Consider the following 17,031-nt stretch of genomic DNA (forward strand, 5'->3'; position numbering starts at 1 on the left):
GACGAGCGGCTGTTCCTTTTTATCCAGTGAACCTGGATAAACTAGGATAAACTAGAAACTAGGAGTTTCTAGCCTTGGGAAGAGACCAGATCATCTACAGGAAGCATCACCAGTCGCCAAGAAGGAGGGACTGGCTGGCTTTTCAGTTGCATCTGATATGAACACTTGTGACAGCTGCAGAGGTTCCCCAAGCCTCGGGAGGAGAAAATCCCCACTCTGATCGTTATGCCAGAAAGTACGACTATAAACTCTGGGTATCTCTATCCCTAAAGAGCATGGGATGATATCACCAGGATGAACTGCAGCTTTCCAGAACCCCACCCCACTGCAACTATGATATTCCTTTTAAATACTCGAGAAATCTGTCTCACTGCCTTTGAGCTTTGAGCAAAGTCCCTGTACACATGGAATTTCCTCTTCCCTCCTCCTCTCTTTCTGTGTGCTAGATTGAATGGCTCTAAACGCAGGGTCAGCAAAATATGGTCCTCCTGTTACGTTTGGGTCAGGAGGGGGGTGATTTGTGTGGTAAAATACACATAATATCAAATTTACCATCTTAACCATTTTTAAGTGTATAGTTCAGTGGCATTAAGTACCTTCAGTGTTGTGCAACCATCACTGTCATCCGTCTCCAGAACTTTTTCGACCAGTCCTCCTGTTTTTGAAAAGTTTTATTGGAACACAGCCAAACTCATTTGTATACATACAGTACTGTCTATGCTGCTTTCATGCTACAACAACAGGTATGTAGTTAAAACACAGATCACATCACCTACAACATCTAAAACATTTATTATCTGGCCCTTCATAGGAAAAGGTTGCCGACCACTGCTCTAAACCAAAATATAGCGAATTCCTTGGCAGTCCAGTAGTTAGGACTCTGCGCTTTCACTGCCAAGGGTGTGGGTTCGATCCCTGGTCGGGGAACTAAGATCCCACAAGCTGCACAGCGCGGCCAAAAATTAAAATACATATATATTTAGACACACACACACATATATACATACATACACACACACTGGATTTCTAGTTTAAAATAGCATTTGCTTAACCACCACTAACACAGCCTCTCCCAGCTTTCCACTAAAATACCTATCAAGATACAGAAAATGAGAAAACTCCCCCAAATTACTGAAAACTTAGACTAATGTCCATGTTGTCACAATAATCTGGAAGAAATCTCCATTAACAATAAACCTAAGGCTGAAATGAGAAAAAAAAACAACCTGGGGCCAATTCGTGCAGCAGAAACCTGAAACGAGATAGTAAAACACTGAGACCTTACAGCACTGTCAGCCCCATGGCTTAGCAATGGAGAGTTCATCTAGGAACCAGCAAACTGGACAGCCATGCCTCCACTACAGGGCTACCGTTTGCAAGGAAAACCAACAACTCCCAAAGCTGGTCTATATCCATTTGGAGACTCCTCCCATACACCAAAAGGGCTGAAGTGATGGCTTCGGTACTGTCACACTGCATTCTGGGAGTGGGAGACTTCACAAGTAAAACTCAGGGACCAATGCACGTTGGAGGCTGTAGTTTTTCACATACTTTATATGTTCAGCGTGTCAGAGAATCTAGTAGTAGGACTAAGCGATTCTATATGCGTCTAGCAGAACCCACCAGATGAAGCCGCTAGACACTGGGAAATGGGTTGGAAGCTCTGGGCATCAACCTGGCCACCAGGAGTGGAGCTGAGAAGGGGTTCTAACCAATACCAAAGAGAACATGAGGATACTCAAATGAAATCCACGTGCCCTGTGTCTTGAACAAAGAATAAATCAATCCTCCTTCTAATATGCATAAACATACCCCCAAAGACAGCATGCTTCCTATGAAAACCTCTAGCAGCAGAAGGGAAACGTGTATCATTCTGAAGACTTGGAGGAAGCACAAAAGTCTACATTTAGTGTCTGAACAAGAATAAATATTTTAGAAGATGGCATCCTCAAGAGAACACAAGAAAACGTGGACTCTGTGAAACAGGTATAGAAAGCCACTGGAATCAAAACATATTGAGAAGGAAAGACACCAAACTGGAGTGAAGAGAAAGCTCAGCAAACCAAGGAAGAATTACAAAGAAATATTGTTGCAGCAGAATTAAATTTCACATTGGAGATGGCAAAGAGCAGAATCTACCAAATTCATAGTATGGTGGTCAAATCTGAACCTCTCCCAAGTATGCAGAGGAAAAGGAAAGCTGACCTTAGAAATCCAACAAAGGTTGTTATTAGGAAATCTACTAATGCAACGCACCAAATGGGGAGGTCAAAGGAGAAAACCCAAATGAACCTCTCAATAGATTCTCAAAAAGCGTTAGCTAAATTCAACAACCATTCCTGATTTTAAAAGGGGGGGTTGATAACTTAAGAATAAATTCTTTAACATTATAAAGGATGTTTAATCTTAACCAACAAATAACATGAGAGTCAACAGAGAAAACACTAGGAACATTTCCACTAAAATCAGAAACAAGGCAAGAATTCCGGCCAGTACTACTATTATTTAACATCGCCCTGGAAGTTCTAGTTAATACAATCAGACTTGAAAAAAGTTGCTCTTTGAAGGGAGATAAAGTTATCATATGGAAGTTGATACTATTAATTTCCAAAATAATCCAAGTGAAGCAACTGAAAAACTACTAAAAGAGTTAAGCATGGTGGCCAAATATAAAATAAACATATAAAAAAATCAAAATCTTTCCTATGTACCAGTAATAATTAGTTTGAAAATATAATAAATAAATGATACCATAAACTACAAACTGTCCAGGAATGACGTTGATGAGAAATCTGCGGGATACACCATCCACACACACACCCTAGAATAAATTAAGAAATCTACCATATGTCTTTTCCCGGATAGAGAGACTCACTATGGTAATGACATTAATGAAATTTTAGGTTTAAAGTAATTCCAATCAAAATAACAGTATTTGGAGGAAGAGTCTGACAAAAACATTTTAAGTTCATTTGGAAGGAAAAAATGGTTCGGACTAGCTATGAAAAAAGTGTGAGTAAAGGAACAGTCTGGGAAGAATGGTGAAGAGAAATCTGGCCTGCTGGCTGTTACAAATACAAGAGTCTGAAATTGGTGGCAAACTCAGCAGAGACATCGATGGGATAGTATAACAAGCCACCCAAATAAACCCTAGTTTATCAAAAGCATTTGATAAAATACAGAACCATTTCCGTTTAAAATATCTCCAAGTAAATGTGGAGACTATTTAAATATAATAGACTATTTGACAAATACCAACAGCAAATATGGAGGAACACCATTTCTATTTGAAATTAGTTATAGACAGAGTGGCCCACCAGCATCATTTTTATTTAACGCTGTCTTTGAGTTTCTAGCAAAAACAGAAGAAAATGAAATAAATGATATAACCATTGGAAAGAAAAGATAAAACTAAAATAAAAGTTACCAGAACTAACAAAACAATTAGGTAAGATAGCTAGATATAAAAACTATTTTTAAAATTAATAAACTTTTTCTATTCTAGCAAGAGGCACTTAGGAACGGAAAGGAGGATAGTATTCCACTCATAACAAACAAAAAAGTCCTTAAATCTTTAAGAATAAATGTATCAAGAAAGGCATAAAACAAGATCTGAGCAGATGGAAAGAAATGCCATTTCTTAGACAAAAAGAGCTATAGGTTTTAAAAAATCAATTCTTACAAAACCGAAATATAAATTTAATGCAATTCTAATTAGAATCCCAACAGGGTGGGGTTGGGAGGGCTGAATAAGTGATATTAACATGTGCAGAAAAGAAAAAATACCGAAGAATAGCCAAGAAAAATATTATTGAATCTAATGTAATCCAATCAACATGATTTAGGTACACAAATAGACACACAGATGAAACAGAACAGAGACTCCATAAATGGATCCTCGTATATAAAAAGTGTGATGACAAAGATAACAGTTCAGTTCACAGGGGAGAGTAAGGATTACTTAACATATTATGCTACTGTCACTGGTTATCCATCTTTGAGAAAACAGTCTTAACAAAGACTGGGAACCCAGAAGCTATAAGAAAATAATCATATTTGGATATGAAAAAGATTATGTGGAAAAATATACCATCAGTAAAGTCAATACATACAGATTTGGGGAAGATATCTATAATAAAGATGGTAGACCAAGGGCCAATATCCAAAATATACAAAGAGGGCTTACAGGTTAAGAAAAATATAAATAACCCCTAGGAAATGGGCAGATAATATGAACAGATAACTCAAAGAGAAAATCCAATTGGACCAAAAGAGAGAGAGAGAGAGAGAGAGACAAAACCAAAATGCATTAGTAGCCAAGGAAATACATCCATTAAGTTGTCAGAATTATAAAAGAACCATAAAACCTTATGCTAGTAGGGATGTGAAACAAACAATAATCTCATATGTTACATATAAAAGGGAAAAGTGAATTATAACAGCCTGTTTTTGTAAATCAATCTGGAAACAAATATTTATTTATATATAAACATTTGTGTCTGTGTGTATAAATTGAAAGCACCAGTATATAAGGGCATAAGCACAATGATGTTTAATTCAAGCATCGACTGTAGTGGCCGAAATCTGGAAAGAATGTAAATGTTCATTAGTAGGGGAATAGCTAAATAAATTGTGCATCCATGAAATATTTTCCAGTCTTTTAAAAGAATAAGAGCCATACCAAGAGGCTTTGATAGATTTTCATGAGATGAAAAAAGTAGGATGTGTTAAAGTATATACAGAATTCTATTTTTATAAAACAATTAACAAAAACAGCAAAACATTCTAAAACCCGTGTGTGTGTGTGTGTGTGTGTGTGTATGCGTGTGTATACCTGTAAGCATGGAGAAAAATATGGAAGGATACATACTGGTTTGGTAATATACAGGGATGATGTGGAAAGGTAGAGGCAAGGGACAAACCAAATAAGGAAAAGGACAGGGTAAAAAGGACCACTATAAAAAAATAAATCCAGCAGTTATATTTATGTATTTTATATGTACAAACACACATAAATTGAATTCAATTTAGAAAAGATACAATAAAAAAAACTAAATGTGGTCTCTGCTTGTTAAACTTTAAAAAAACCAAAAAAGGAAGGCAATAACCAAAATAATCTCTTGGTGGGATTAGGGGTGGTGTTTATTTTCTTCTTTATGTTTCTGCATTTTCTATAATGAGAACTGTTACTCTCATAATAATGAAATAAAACCAATAAATGTGACTTTTAAAACATGCCACTGAAAAATTGAGCCCATTTTGGGAAATCAAGGGGGGAAAACAGGGTTAAATACACCTTCCGCTTAGAAGCTGTCCAAGTAAGAGCTTATGAAATCAGGATCCATTACCCCTCAACCAGCAGAAAGTTATTCACCTTAGGCAAGAGACTAAGTGGCTATTCCAAGGAGCTATCTGAAGCAGCGAATAGGGTATATTTTCCCCTACCTAACACTTAAAAGACTTAACTAAATCAGAAAGCCATTTACACCACTCTCAATTATCTAAGGATTGGCTGGGCTCTTTACTTTTTGCCCTCTGTCTCTGGCTTGCAGCCATTTCCCTGCTCAGAAACAGCTCCAAAATGGGGGCCAGAGAAGGGGGAAAGAGACAAAATTAATTGGGTCGATTTAGCTTCTCATTAGCAACTCTAATAAAAGGTTTGATAAATGAGATGGTCACAACTCGTGGTTAAAATGAGGCTTCCGGGACTCTTGAGAATTTCATTTAAGCAAACTTGCCTTCAGACAAACATGATTTGCCTGCAATACACTTGAATGGATCTGATGCTTTTCTATTTTAAAGAAAGTCAGGACCTGTAATAAGGTGGTATTTTTCTGTCCTCAATTTAATTTGCACTTTAACAACAAAAAAAAACCCCATAAAAACACAAAACAAAGTCCTTCAAAGTATCCTCAGTGGAACAGCAGGACCACAGTACAAAGATTCGCTAAAGGAGGGAAGCTGTCTCAAGAGAAACTTGAGTACACTCAAGAGAAACTTTACGAGGGCGGCAAACTTCCAAGGGGGAATGTCTTGGCCATAAAACACCACCACAAAGAATCGCTAAAAAGGATCTGTCAGGGCCTGACAAAAGTACAAAGGCCAAATCTCCACATACAACATTTGCCTGTTTCATTGGACCCTTGAAGACTTTTGTCCCTTGGGAAGCCCAGACACAAAGCACTGCAGGTTCAAGGTGGTCACAAGCAATGTGTTCATCATCCTTTGTTATCAAACAGACAAGGCAGTTCAGCAATGGCAACAGAAAAACAATCTCCCCTTACTTGAAGACGACGACAGCTCCCGGACATGGAGGGCAGGCCAGGAGAAAGATCTGCAATGGAAAAAAAATTAAGTATGGTTATCAAGAGAAATGCTGGACACAGTGAGACAGTGTTATTTTAATAATAATAATTAATAACCAAACTCTTACACAGAAAATGTAACATAAAAGTCTTTAAAAGACAAGCAGGTGGTTTTCCAAACATGTCTGTGTTTGCACATGCATCTGTGTGTGCCTGTCTGTTCCGGCTGTGTGTGTGTGATGGGGAAGGGGTAGGTCGGGGAGAGAGGGAAAGAGATGGATGAAGATCGGAAGAAGTAATTGGTGGAGGGGTAGGAGATGGGGAGAGCTTTTCTTAAGCCATTTCAGCCTCTAAAACACTTCCTCTTAACCTCTAGAAGACTCAATTTTTCAATTCTTCAAGTTCAGCATGACACGAGTAGCCAGTATGACAAGCTTTTAACCTAGGACAAGTAAAAATGGATTCTGAGATAGGACAAATACACAAATGCCATCTGGTTTGCCTCCCATGGGGGAAGGTGGGTTAATCAATACCTAGCTTTCCCAGATTTAGAAAGAAAAATACAGGATGCCAAGTTAAATTTGAATTTCAAATAAACAATGAACAATGTTTTAGTATAAGTATATCCTGAATAGTGTATGGAACGTACATATACTAAAACATTATTCATTGTTTATCTGAAATTCAAATTTAACTGGACAGCCTGTATTTCATCTGGCAATCCTATCAATATTGCCACCCCTCAGGCCCTTAACCTCCCTTTGATTTTGAAGGGGAGCAGAATTTGCTACCCCAAAGTTTGTTTCTTTGGCATAAGGATTACTTTAGGCTGGTTGTTTTTAAGAAACAACAGACATAGGAAAAGCTCTGAAAACTGTGTAGAAGTTACCCTTCTGTAAGAGACATCTACACTTATAAGGAAAATCTCCATTTGTTAAGGTGTCTCCCTCTAGGAAAAGAAGGAAGACTCGAAATCTCTAGAAACTCTCAACAATGGAGAAGCAAGGACCTAAATCTGCCTAACCACCTTACCCTTGTTCACTGTGCTTTTCCTGGTCACCTCCAGGAACTGGTCTCCTCCACCCCTACCCACCAACCAACACTCAACATCTTTCTTTTAACTTTGGCTGAAGGTGGTATTTAAGGTGGTGGATTGGGCCATTTCAGGGAGTTAGTCAGTTTTCCTGAGTCTCCCTCATGTATACAGGAGGTATACATGTTTTTAAACTTCCATTGTTTTTCTTCTATTATTATTATTTTCCTCCCTCACATTTGATTGGTTTGTTTCGAAGCATGACTAAGTGGGTCCTCTTCTAGTCTCCCTGCTCAAACCAAACAAAAAGAACCTGGTCCTTCTAAGAGACCATCAGTTCCATGCTACTTGGTTTGAACTAGGCCTGGGTTACAGCCTTCAAAAACCTACAGCCGTGGCAGTCTGACTGCACCGAAGCACTGGTTCTCAAGAGGGACAAGGAAAGCCCTGCAGAGCACTTATAAAATGAGCAAATTCCTGGGCTCCCCCCATTGGGAATGCTGATGCCAGAAGTTTGGGGTTCCGGGAATCTGCGCATTTTAACAAATGCCCCAGGAGATTCAAACACTCCAGGCAGCCAGATGTGCTGAAGGTTTGATCAAAGACATTCAGGAAAAAAAAAAAAAAAAAGACATTCAGCAGGAGAAGGATTGACAAAAGAATGAAACTCATGTTTATGGAGTTACCTTACCTACAGTGACTTAATGGTGAGGATATACAAAATCATTGATATGTGTCCCTCTCTTGTGGTGAGCATTTATGAGCAGACATTATCTGCATTATGGGCTAGTTTGGCTTTGTCACGAGTATATTCTTTATATTCCGTCCTTCAGTTCTCTCCGAATCTACACTTAAGAGGAAAGGGTACTATAAGGAAAATCACTATAAGTAGAGACACCTGCTTGAATCCCTGCCACGAAGAAGAGAAAGGATGGAAAAGAAAAAGGGTCTTGAAAGGAACACGGCCAGGAGTCCATTACCCACACAATACTTCATCAGAGAACCCCGCCAAGAAAATATCCATCGAGAACATGCCTTTCCCCTGTGGATCAATTTGATTAAAAGTGCAAAACCAATGACAATTGCAGGTCCACAATTCTTTAACTGCAATCGCCAAATCCAAAAAGCTCTAAAAACCAAAAGTCTGTTTTTGGTTTGTTTGGTTTTTTTTCAAAACTAATTTGGTAGCAGATATGACTTGAACTGAGCTGGGGCTACTTACAGACTTTCTTTATTCCATTTATGGTGAGTATACACACATTTTCCACAAAAAGAATGTATTTTGAATACGGGGTGCTGTCCCAGACCCCACTGGGAGTGTCTGTAAAACACGTTCACTGGGGCTTCCCTGGTGGCACAGTGGTTGAGAATCTGTCTGCCTGTGCAGGGGACGCAGGTTCAAGCCCTGGTCCAGGAAGATCCCACATGCCGTGAAGCAACTAAGCCCATGTGCCACAACTACTGAGCCTGAGCTGTACAGCTCACGAGCCACAAGTACAGAGCCTGCGTGCCACAACTACTGAAGCCCGCGCACCTAGAGCCCGAGCTCCTCAACAAGAGAAGCCACCACAATGAGAAGCCCGCGCACCTCAACGAAGAGTAGCCCCCGCTCGCCACAACTAGAGAAAAGCCCACATGCAGCAACGAAGACCCGACGCAGCCATAAAAAAAAAAAAAAACCACGTTCACTGTATTGCCTTTCTAAAATCCAAATAATTCAGACTTATGAAATACATCTGACCTTAATGGTTTGGGACAAGGATTGTCAACTTGGAATTTCAATCATCCAGACATGAACTTAACCCCACTCCTCAACCCCACCTGTCAGGAGCAGTCCAAGAAAGAAACAAAGCTGGTATTCTTTACCACTGTCCCAGCAGTAAAGTTACTCACTGTAGGCAAGGGACCAAGTTGGAGGCTGTACAGAGTTACCCAGCATCAGGCCCATCAAAGGCTACATTCAGAAGCTACAGTATATAGGAAGCAGACAGGGGCCCCTAACCACCTTGGAAAGAATACTTCTGGAGTCACCTAAGAGCCATGCCAGCAGCCCTCCTGAGCTTCTGGAATACCCTAGATACTTCCAACATGCGAAAACAGAGAAGCAAAAATGCGACACTGGGCCCCACTGTTCACTCTTACTTTTCTATACCCACAGCCAAGAGGAGATAAGCAGATTCTTGGGGGCCAATTTCCCTGTAACTGCTCCATTTGGCTGGTTCTGATCCACGACAGCCCTATGCCAGAGGCCCAGAAACCTACTGAAGAAAGCAAGCCTCCGGTCCCAACTCACTCATGCATCTGATTTCTCTTCAGGTAGCTCTGCTAGTCTTGACTGTAACTGAGTTTCCAACAGTTACTTTCCTGTGGCCATGTCATTTCCAACCAGCATGTTGGCCTTCCTCGTCTTGCCTGTCTATTCCCAACACCAGGATAGAGGGTATCTTTTTCAAGCAACCTTTAAAGCAGATACATGTAGACACATCAAAAAAGGAGATTTGAAAAATGACCCCAGGGACTTCCCTGGTGGTGCAGTGGTTAAGCATCCGCCTGCCACAGTGGTTAAGAATCTGCCTGCCAATGCAAGGGACATGGGTTCGAGCCCTGGTCCGGGAAGATCCCACATGCTGCAGAGCAACTAAGCCCGTGCACCACAACTACTGAGCCCGTGTGCCACAACCACTGAAGCCCGCACGCCTAGAGCCTGTGCTCTGCAATGAGAAGCCACCACAATGAGAAGCCCGCACACCACAACAAAGAGTAGCCCCAGCTCGCCACAACTAGAGAAAGCCCGCACTCAGCAACGAAGACCCAACACAGCCAAAAATAAACAAAATTTTTTTTAGTTTATATGAAAAAGGATCCCAACTCCATCGTATCTTTTTCCAGTAAACTCACAGTCTCCTCTGGCAACTTCATAGATTTATGACACTAAACCTCTCTGCTTTGTCATGCTGGAGCCACATCCATAATCACCATTAACCAAAGGAGAGGAGTGAAGATAACATGTTAATTCAGAGGCCCAGAGGCCCCCAGCCTTGGCCCGAATATCCCTGCTCTCTTCTTTGATTGGCTGCCAACTGCCTCCAAATTTTGCCGGCGTTTGTTTCAGCCTAGCAGACGGAAAGCTAAACTATCCCTTAAGCTGCAAACAGGGTGGGAAGAGAGGACACTTGGAAGTACAAACAAGGACGGCAGGAAGATGAGAAGGCATCTGAGCACATCCCAGCACCGACTCGGCACTCTGTGTTCATGCTGCCATCCGCCCAGCTGGGCACCTGAAGAAAAGGGCGTGGGCAGGGAGCACACAGAGAGATGCTACAAAGCACTTCCACTTACCCATCGCCTGGGAGGTAAGCAGGGCCTTGCTATGAAATCCCATTTTACAGATGGAGAAACCCAGGGGGAAGGTTCTGACAAGGTTTCTGGCAAGAACCCAGGTCCCGTAACTCCCAGATCAACACACTTTCCACCTCACACCTGACATGGTCCCAGCCTCACGGGGGCTTCTCTTCTTTAGACTCTAGCCCTGCCCCTAGACCCCCCAACAGAACACATGGTGCCACCGCAGGAGCCCCACACCTGTACCACCACACAAAAATCTACTGCTCACAAGGCGAGACATCTCAAAACACAAACCTGCCTGGGCAGCAAATTATATTTACGCAGATGGATTTCACAGTCCAGCAGTCTCTAAGGACAGGCTCATCTTAGCTCCAACCTGCTTCATTCCCAGATCTGCTGGGTGCTGGCAGTTCCTGAATCCTTACAGAACTGGACTCTTGTTTGGCTGGGTTTTCCTGGAAAACCCTTCAGGTTCCATTCAAAAACCACGCTCTCGCAGCTTCCCCAGGAGAGAGACTGGCTCTCTAGCATCTTGCCCACAAACTCGAAAATTCAGCTTTTTCCTAAGCACCTAATCTAGGCACCAGCAGCTGTTCCAGTTCATCCTCTACCTCTGAACCACTCTGGTACCAGGTTCCCACCTTCCCTACCCGAGCTCTCAGCATCACTCGACCCACTCCTGTTCCTGTCTCTGTTCCACAGTCACATCAGCCCCAAGTTCACTGGCATCAATATCCAACTCCCTGTCAAATTCTGCCCTACCCAAACATTAGATTCAGTAAACCCCCATGGTCATAACGCGGAAAGAAGATAATTTTTGTTCACAGGAGGAAGCGGTAACACTATGAGAGATGTATTTGGGAAGGACAGCCAGTCACCAAGACCATCCTAATTGAAGGGCTAGCCAGGTTAAGCAGTGAAGAGGGATGGGAAAATGAAATGAAAGGGAAAGAGAGTGAGAGAGGGACAGGAGAGTTGTGTTTGGCCTGCAACACAATCTTCCGAGGCCCAGCCCTTGCAGCTCCAATTCTCCTGGCTCCACCGCCTATGAGAGCACCCGACCATTTGGGGGTTCCTAAACAGGAGTGCTTACAAACATTACCCACCATAGCAAAGATCCATTCCTTGGGCTGCCCAAAGTCTGTCCTAGGCTCTGTTCACCAATGTTTATACTCTTGGGTCCTCATCTTCTCTCTCCCTGGACCACTGAAATAATGTTCACTGGCCTCTTGCCTCCAGACACATTGCTGCAAGAGGGATCTATCTAAAATGCAGCTCTGAGCTACCCTTTAAAATCCCTTAATGGCTGGCCAGTAACTACAGGAAAAGCTCAAGTTCCTCAGCATGGCCTCATGCATTGCCCCAAACTGTATCCTGAACATACTCCATGTCATAAACATGCTTCTACAATCTCATTTTCTAATAGCTTCATTTTATTCAATTATATGGATATGCAACAATTTACTCAACCAATCTCCTCCTGTCGCACACGTAAGTTACGTCTAAATTTTCAGATCCTTCTCTATTTAGCCTCCATTTGTAGAATAAGAATTTCTAGGTCTTCAAAGGGAATATACATTTTAAGGCTTTTAACAGATAATTCTAAACTGCCTTCCAGAAAATGTCTTTGAATTTATACTCCCGCCAGCAACATATGAGAATGTGTTTCTGCTACAGCCTGGCCAAATAGGTCATTATCACTTTTTAAAAGGCAAAACACTGAAGGGGAGCAGAATTTGCCACCCCCGAATATGTCTCTTTGGCATAAGACTATTTTGAGCTGGTTTAAAAAAAAAAAAAGCAGATACAGGAGAAGCCCTGAAAATCAAGTATATAAGACTCTTTCTGTAAGAGACATTAACATTTATAAAGGAAAACTCCATTTGTAAGGGTGTCTCTCTGTATAAGAGAAGGATGACTCTGAATCTCTAGAAACCCTTATCAATAGAAAAGGCAGCAACTTAAATCTGCATAACAACCTTACCCTTGTTTACTGTGCTTTTCCTGGTCACCTTCAGGAACTGGCTCCCTCCACCCTTTTGTCTTTAGCTGCAGATGATATTTGAGGTGGTGGCTTGGGCCCTTTGACAGAGTTATTCAGTTTTCCTGGGTCTCTCCCATGAACACAGGAGGTATACAAGTTATTAAATGTCTGTTTGTTTTCCTCTTGTTATTCTGTCTTTTATTACAAGGGGATCTCAGACAAGAATTTAGAAGGGTAGAAGGAAAATTAATTTTCCTCCACTACAACACACACACACACACATACACACACTCTTTGTTGCTTTAATTTGCATGTCTCAGATTACCAGAAATATTAAACTATTTTCTAACATGTTTTTTTGGCCAGCCATATTTCTTCTTTGGGGATGTGACCATCTGTGGCCTTGCCTATTTTTCAACTAGTATGTTCTTTTTCTTATTGGGTTATAAGAGCTATTTACATTTTAATGACATTGAATACAGACTATTTGACATTTACTGCAAATATTTTTCCCATGTTGCCATTGTTGTAGCTCTGGTTAGGGTAGTTTCGTATGGAAGTTTTTATATCTTTATGTAATCAGATATACTTGTTATTTCCTCGATGGCTTCTATCTTTGACGCCATGCTTTGAGTCTTTTACAACCCTGGGATTAAAAAAAGAGCCCCCGATTGTTTTCATAATATTTTAAAATTTTAAATCTCCAAATCAAGAAATTGTATCACACTGCTAATCCTACTCACTCTTCCATGAGAATGGCCTTCTCATCTTTCTTCTTTTAGCTACCTCTTTTTTTACACTTCAAATAACAAAAGAAAGCATCATTTCCTCGATCCTCCCATTAATTCCTTCTGTTTACCTCTTTCTGAGAAATTACCATTTTTGTCAGTATAAGGAGCTGAGAAAGAGCCTTCTCTCAAGAATTTAGACAAAAGGGAAATTGGAGTACCTGCTAACAAACTCTCAGGCTTCAAAAATCAACATACGATAGATTTAAAAGACTGCAAATTCATTTTAAAGCCAGAATGTTCCCAGACTTGAAAGACCACATTGTAACCTGTTTGAATTACACCCAAAGAAAGAACGGGGTTGGCCAACGACTGAGGTATAGAAAAAGGAGAGTCACAAAGGCATATATACTTGGTAGTGTCCACATCCAAGCACTATCCAGGGACCAGAGAACCTTAGCTTAAAAACATCGAGTTTTCTGGTCCCACTGCCAAATTCATCCCTATTAAGAGAATGGAAGCAGGATAGGGAGCATTGCTAAGTGGTTAAGATTATGGGCTTTAGAGTTAAGACAGACTCGGGTCCACATGCTGGCTCTGCCACTCACCAGCACTGTAACCTTGGACAAGAGACTGGAGGAATTTTCAACTCTAAAATAGGGATAAAAATAGCACCTATGTCTCACGAGGTTTTGGAGAGGATCAAACGAGATAAAGCAATCAAAGCACTTGGCACAACGTCTAGCACATAGCTAGCACTCAATACACAGTAGCTATAAGTATTCTGATCTCAAAAGAAAACCCATCCCTACTGTGCGCTACATCAGCAAGAGCTTAGATTAAACTTCCAATTCATCTAACTACACTTGTTCTATTTCCATGCTTGTACTGTAATGTGCTAATATATTACTTGGCTTCCCTGGTCCAGCTGCCTACAAGGAGAGAATCCTTAAACACTCGAGACTCAGTTTCCTCGTCTGTCAGATGAGAATTACATTAGTACTATGCCATAGGGTAGAGGTGAAGATTAAAGCACTTAGTTTGAAGCACTTAGTTCAGTGCCTGGCACATTGTAAGGAATAAAATAAGTATGAGCTATTGATAGCATCACCCTTCTTGGATGCCCTTTCTGTTCTCCACTCACTGCAAATTCCATCCAGGCCCATAGCAAGTTCTAGTTCCCGCACAAAGCCTTCTCCAATAACTCCAGATAACACCTCTTTTTTCCCAATGGCCTATACAACTCATTAGGTACTTAGATTTTATTTAATTTGGAATATTAAGCGGCTCCCTATGGCTGCACACAGTGCTATCAAGAGCTAGGATCTGATTATCAATTGTTCCCTCCTGGCGAATTTTTAATTGGCACTGGTGAGTCACTGAACAAATTCCAAAGTCATCTGTCGGGTAATTAAGGCTCTAGACAATGTGGCCCTCAGCTGCCTTGCCCACGATGCCTCAGGTTTTCACCCTGAACCTCAGTTTCTACATTCTAAAACAGAAAATAATAATAGTGCCTGCCTCCAACATCTTAAACTCAACTGTTGTTTGATGCAGGTAACAAATGCTTTCTGGATATTTCCATGTGTATGTTATACAGGTATCTCATGCCTACCATGCCTAAATCTGAACTTGCCGTCTTCTTTCCCTAACCTCTTCCCTCGCTTAACTGCTCCCTCAAAAAATGGGAGAGAAGGGACAGCTCTTCCGACAATAGAATTCCGACTGATAAAGGCAGAAGGCATGAGGGAAGCAAAATTAACATTAGGCAAACACTGCAGCAATAATTGTACGCAAGAACCATTGATAGATGCTGATTAGTAGTGAAAGATGATCATTTTTGCATGGAAAGTACTTGTTAATTACAAAGGTAAAATAGTAACTTTACGGTGGAAAAATCTGGCAAATGACCAAGGTTAACATCACCAGAAATAACATATATCATCATGTACCCCCTGATATGCACCAAGAAGGGGAGGACATCACTTCTGTAGGATTTTTGCCAAAATTACTCAAATCTAATCATGAAAAAAAAAATCAACTTAAGTCCACATAAGGAACACTTTACAAAGTAACTGACCAGTACTCTTCAATACTGACAAGGTAATAAAAGACAGAGACTAAGGAACTGTCGTGGACGGAGGAGACCTAACAACCAAACGCAATGTGGGATCCTGGACTGGATCCTGGAACAGACAAAGGACGTGTGTGGAAAAACTGGTGAAATCGGAATAAAGTCCATAGTTTAGTTCAAGCACCAATGCTAATTTCTCAGTTTTCAGGATTCTACCATGGTTATACAAGATGTTAACACTAGGGGAAGTTGAAGGAAGCATATATAGAAATTCTCTGTAGTATCTTTACAACTCTTCTATAAATTGAAAATCATTTTAAAATACAAAGTTTTTGCAAACTACTATGTATAAAATAGATAAACAACAAGGTCCTACTGTATAGCACAGGGAACTATAGTCAACATCTTGTAATAACCTATAATGGAAAAGAACCTGAATATATATATATATATATACATGTATATAAAAGTGAATCACTTTGTTGTACAACTGAAACTAAAAAAACATTGCAAATCAACTACACTTTAATTAAAAAAATTAATTAAAAGAATAAAATACAAAGTTTTAAAAAACAGCAGTTATCCAATCAATTAGCCTATCTTCAAGCCTCAGAGCTATCTTTGATGCCACCCCTCTTTCTCAGGCCCCATATGTAGTCAGTCTCCAAGTCCTGTCATCTTGACATTTAACCTTTTCGTATATCTCAAATCCACCCTCATTATCTTTTCCTAGTTCACTCGCTCTCATTTTCTTCAACTACTGTAACAGTTTCCGATCTGATCTCAAGGCCTCCAGTGTCTTCCCTTCTTCACTCTAGTTCATACAGTACTGCCAGGTTCCTCTTCTTAAAACAAAGCTCTGATCATGTTATACAACTCACAAATTCTGGATGATAGATTCAACACAATCTCTATCAAAATCCAACTGACGGGGACTTCCCTGGTGGCACAGTGATTAAGAGTCTGCCTGCCAATGCAGGGGACACGGGTTCAAGCCATGGTCCGGGAAGATCCCACATGCCGCGGAGCAACTAAGCCCGTGCGCCACAGCTACTTAAGCCTGCGCGCCTAGAGCCCATGCTCCGCAACAAGAGAAGCCACTGCAATGCGAAGCCCACGCACCACAATGAAGAGTAGCCCCCACTTGCCACAACTAGAGAAAGCCCACGCACAGCAACAAAGACCCAAGGCAGACATAAATAAATTAATAAAAAAATAAAAATTAAAAAAAAATCCAACAGATGTCTTTATACAAACTGGCAAGCTAATAATTCTAAAGTTAATATGGAATTGCAAGGTACCCCAAAGAGCCAGAAAAACCTTGAAAAGAAGAATAAGTAGGAAGATCCACACTTCCAGATTTCAAAACTTACTACAAAGCAACAGTAATAAAGACAAAGTGGTGCTGGCACAAGGATAGGCATATAGGCTAATGGAAAGAATTCGAAGTCCAAAAATAAACCCTCCCAACTGATTTTCAACAAGGGGACCAAGACCATTCAATGAAAAAAAATTCTCTTCAACAAACAGTGTGAAGCCTCGTAGATAGCTTCATCCACCAG

General features: G+C 40.7%; 1 protein-coding gene across 4 annotated transcripts in view; it reads right to left on the minus strand.

The window, feature by feature from the left end:
* The window catches only part of TMEM164 (transmembrane protein 164), a 161,909-nt gene that overhangs the window by 79,292 nt on the left and 65,586 nt on the right, over nt 1–17,031 (minus strand). For all 4 annotated transcript variants that reach the window (XM_067724661.1, XM_067724662.1, XM_067724659.1 and 1 more), the window contains one exon: nt 6,285–6,334. In XM_067724661.1, the coding sequence (XP_067580762.1) occupies nt 6,285–6,334 (50 nt within the window). The remainder of the gene's footprint in view (nt 1–6,284; nt 6,335–17,031) is intronic.

This window comes from Pseudorca crassidens, chromosome X (assembly GCF_039906515.1).
Source record: "Pseudorca crassidens isolate mPseCra1 chromosome X, mPseCra1.hap1, whole genome shotgun sequence".
NCBI lineage: Eukaryota > Metazoa > Chordata > Mammalia > Artiodactyla > Delphinidae > Pseudorca > Pseudorca crassidens.